Source organism: Anneissia japonica, unplaced genomic scaffold, assembly GCF_011630105.1.
Source record: "Anneissia japonica isolate Jap-2015-1 unplaced genomic scaffold, ASM1163010v1 scaffold1005_len2656397_cov198, whole genome shotgun sequence".
NCBI classification, from domain to species: Eukaryota; Metazoa; Echinodermata; class Crinoidea; order Comatulida; family Comatulidae; genus Anneissia; species Anneissia japonica.
In genome coordinates, this window is record NW_022683792.1 from 198,758 (window position 1) to 200,858 (window position 2,101).

General features: G+C 35.4%; 1 protein-coding gene across 1 annotated transcript in view; it reads left to right on the forward strand.

Annotated features, from left to right (window-relative positions):
* Nucleotides 1-1,370: 1,370 nt before the first annotated feature.
* Nucleotides 1,371-2,101, forward strand: part of LOC117101216 — a 14,901-nt gene continuing 14,170 nt past the window's right edge. Inside the window, exon 1 of the mRNA XM_033241133.1 lies at nt 1,371-2,035. Coding sequence (XP_033097024.1) covers nt 2,013-2,035 — 23 coding nt within the window. The 5' untranslated portion in view covers nt 1,371-2,012. The remainder of the gene's footprint in view (nt 2,036-2,101) is intronic.

A 2,101-nucleotide genomic window follows, 5' to 3' on the forward strand; every position in this document is an offset into this window, starting at 1 on the left:
AAAGCTTTAAAAATAAGAACAATAAAAGAACCAATTGAGGCTAAGGTAAAATAATATCAAATGAGGTTTTTGTGAACAGAAAATCTTTAAAAAATAAAAAGCTAGTCACATAGGCCTATAGTAAAGTATTAATAAATAAATACGAAAAAGAGAACGAATACGAACACGTCATTGTCATTATCATAATTCGTGCCTCAACATTCTTGACAATATGCTGTAAGGGCTGAATACGATCTTTGATTCATGCAAAATACATGAATCGTCTACGCTGTGACAGATATACTGTAGATAGGGGAAGGGTTGTCTAAAAATTTGATGACGTAACCGACGTAATCGTTATCGTTTTCATAAGCTTGCGAAAACTCCCTAAAGTTTGAAAAGTTTAAAACGACAATCATCATTAACTTTAAACGTATACTCTGTAATTTAATATGTATATAAGTAGGTTATCTTTTTATTATATGTCTGAATGTCACAACTTCATTTAACTGTATATTTTGAGAATTGAACGACCAATGTCATTTCCGTGAGGACAAATAAACTTGATTCTGATTCTGATTATCAACATTATATCTATTTCATGAATGTCATCAGATGAAAAGTTCCATCAGGGAACGAGACAAATAGTCAGCTACGCTTATGCTGAAATTTATAATTTTCCCCTCAAACAATCTTCATTTCTTTCGGCCACAAGAAGCTGTTGTACTGTACGGTGTAAAATAAGCACAAAATAAGAACATTTTGAGCCTGGGATTGAGTGGCAGTCCATATAAGACGAAACAGGAGCACCCTGAACAGAGACTGTGGGCATGTAATACCATCTCCTAGCTGTTTACAACGTGTTACCGGGAACTGTGTAATTTCACTGTCCCCTGGTGTTACTGAGAGGGACACCCCAGCACCGTTTGACGGTGCTGTGTCTCCGTAACACCGCCAACCACGTGATTATTGGGGCTGATTGAGCTAGTTGCCAGAAGATAGCTTCTCCACCAGGTAAGCTAATTATAGCTCTGAGAATTTACAAACATATTATATTTATAATCATGGAACAGCTATATAATACCGTATTATAGTAAAACTATGTGTTCTTAAATCAAAACATTTTTTAATAGACCCTGCTAATTTTTATTTTTACATGGATTGGGTAGGTCAATAATAATTAATCTCTTTTTACCAAATTATATAAAATATTATATTGATGGAGATTATTAGCAAGCGTTTTTATTGTTGAAAAATCAGCCTAACATTATAATTGTGTATACTGTATAGACAGTCGATAATTGGATACTGCAATGTGAAATAATACACACACGCCTGCGCTTCTGATAAATCATTCTTTCTGTGATGCTCAGTCGATCGTCATCTTTTTCATTCATCATCTATAGTTCATTCTGGCAAGTCGGAAAGGAGATTTAATCAACTGTAGTAGAAATTCGGAGTAGCTGTGCTATTATTTCTTTGATTCTTATTATTTGAAAAACCCCTCGCAAATCAACTTCGCCTCACTGTTGTTAGATAATTCCTCTGTCAGCTAAACGAGAAATCTCAGCATTCATATCAATTCCCAAGATTGAAATAAAAAAAGATACGCCCATAAACATGTCAGATAGCTATTGCTTGCTTGATCGAGTCACCGATTTAAAGACATATTTCTAATGTAGGAAGAATAGTGTCAAAATCGATGGAAACGGATTTTCTTCTCATTTAGCAGTATTCTCTCCAGAGGCCGTTTTACACCTCTATCTCATCCTCTCGACGTCACGTGACGTATTTCGCTCTTTTGAATTCATAACCGCGTGTAATTACTTTCCAGGTCGCCTCAGTGATGCCAAGTCATTAAATGGGAATTTTCTGGAGAGTCACCACACACACGAAAAAATATTCTATTTGAATTTGTTGTCCGTAATTAATGTTTTGCTCCGGCCTTTATGAGTTGATATTACTGGAAAATTTGTACAAACCGTTGGTTCGCTCTAGGTCTATATTGCATTACATCTTGGTCCATAATCCGGATGAAGCCATGCTACATTGCAAAGTGAGTATATTATGTCTTTCCATAATTAATGACAGCCCTCGTAGGTATGACCACTACTGAAGAATT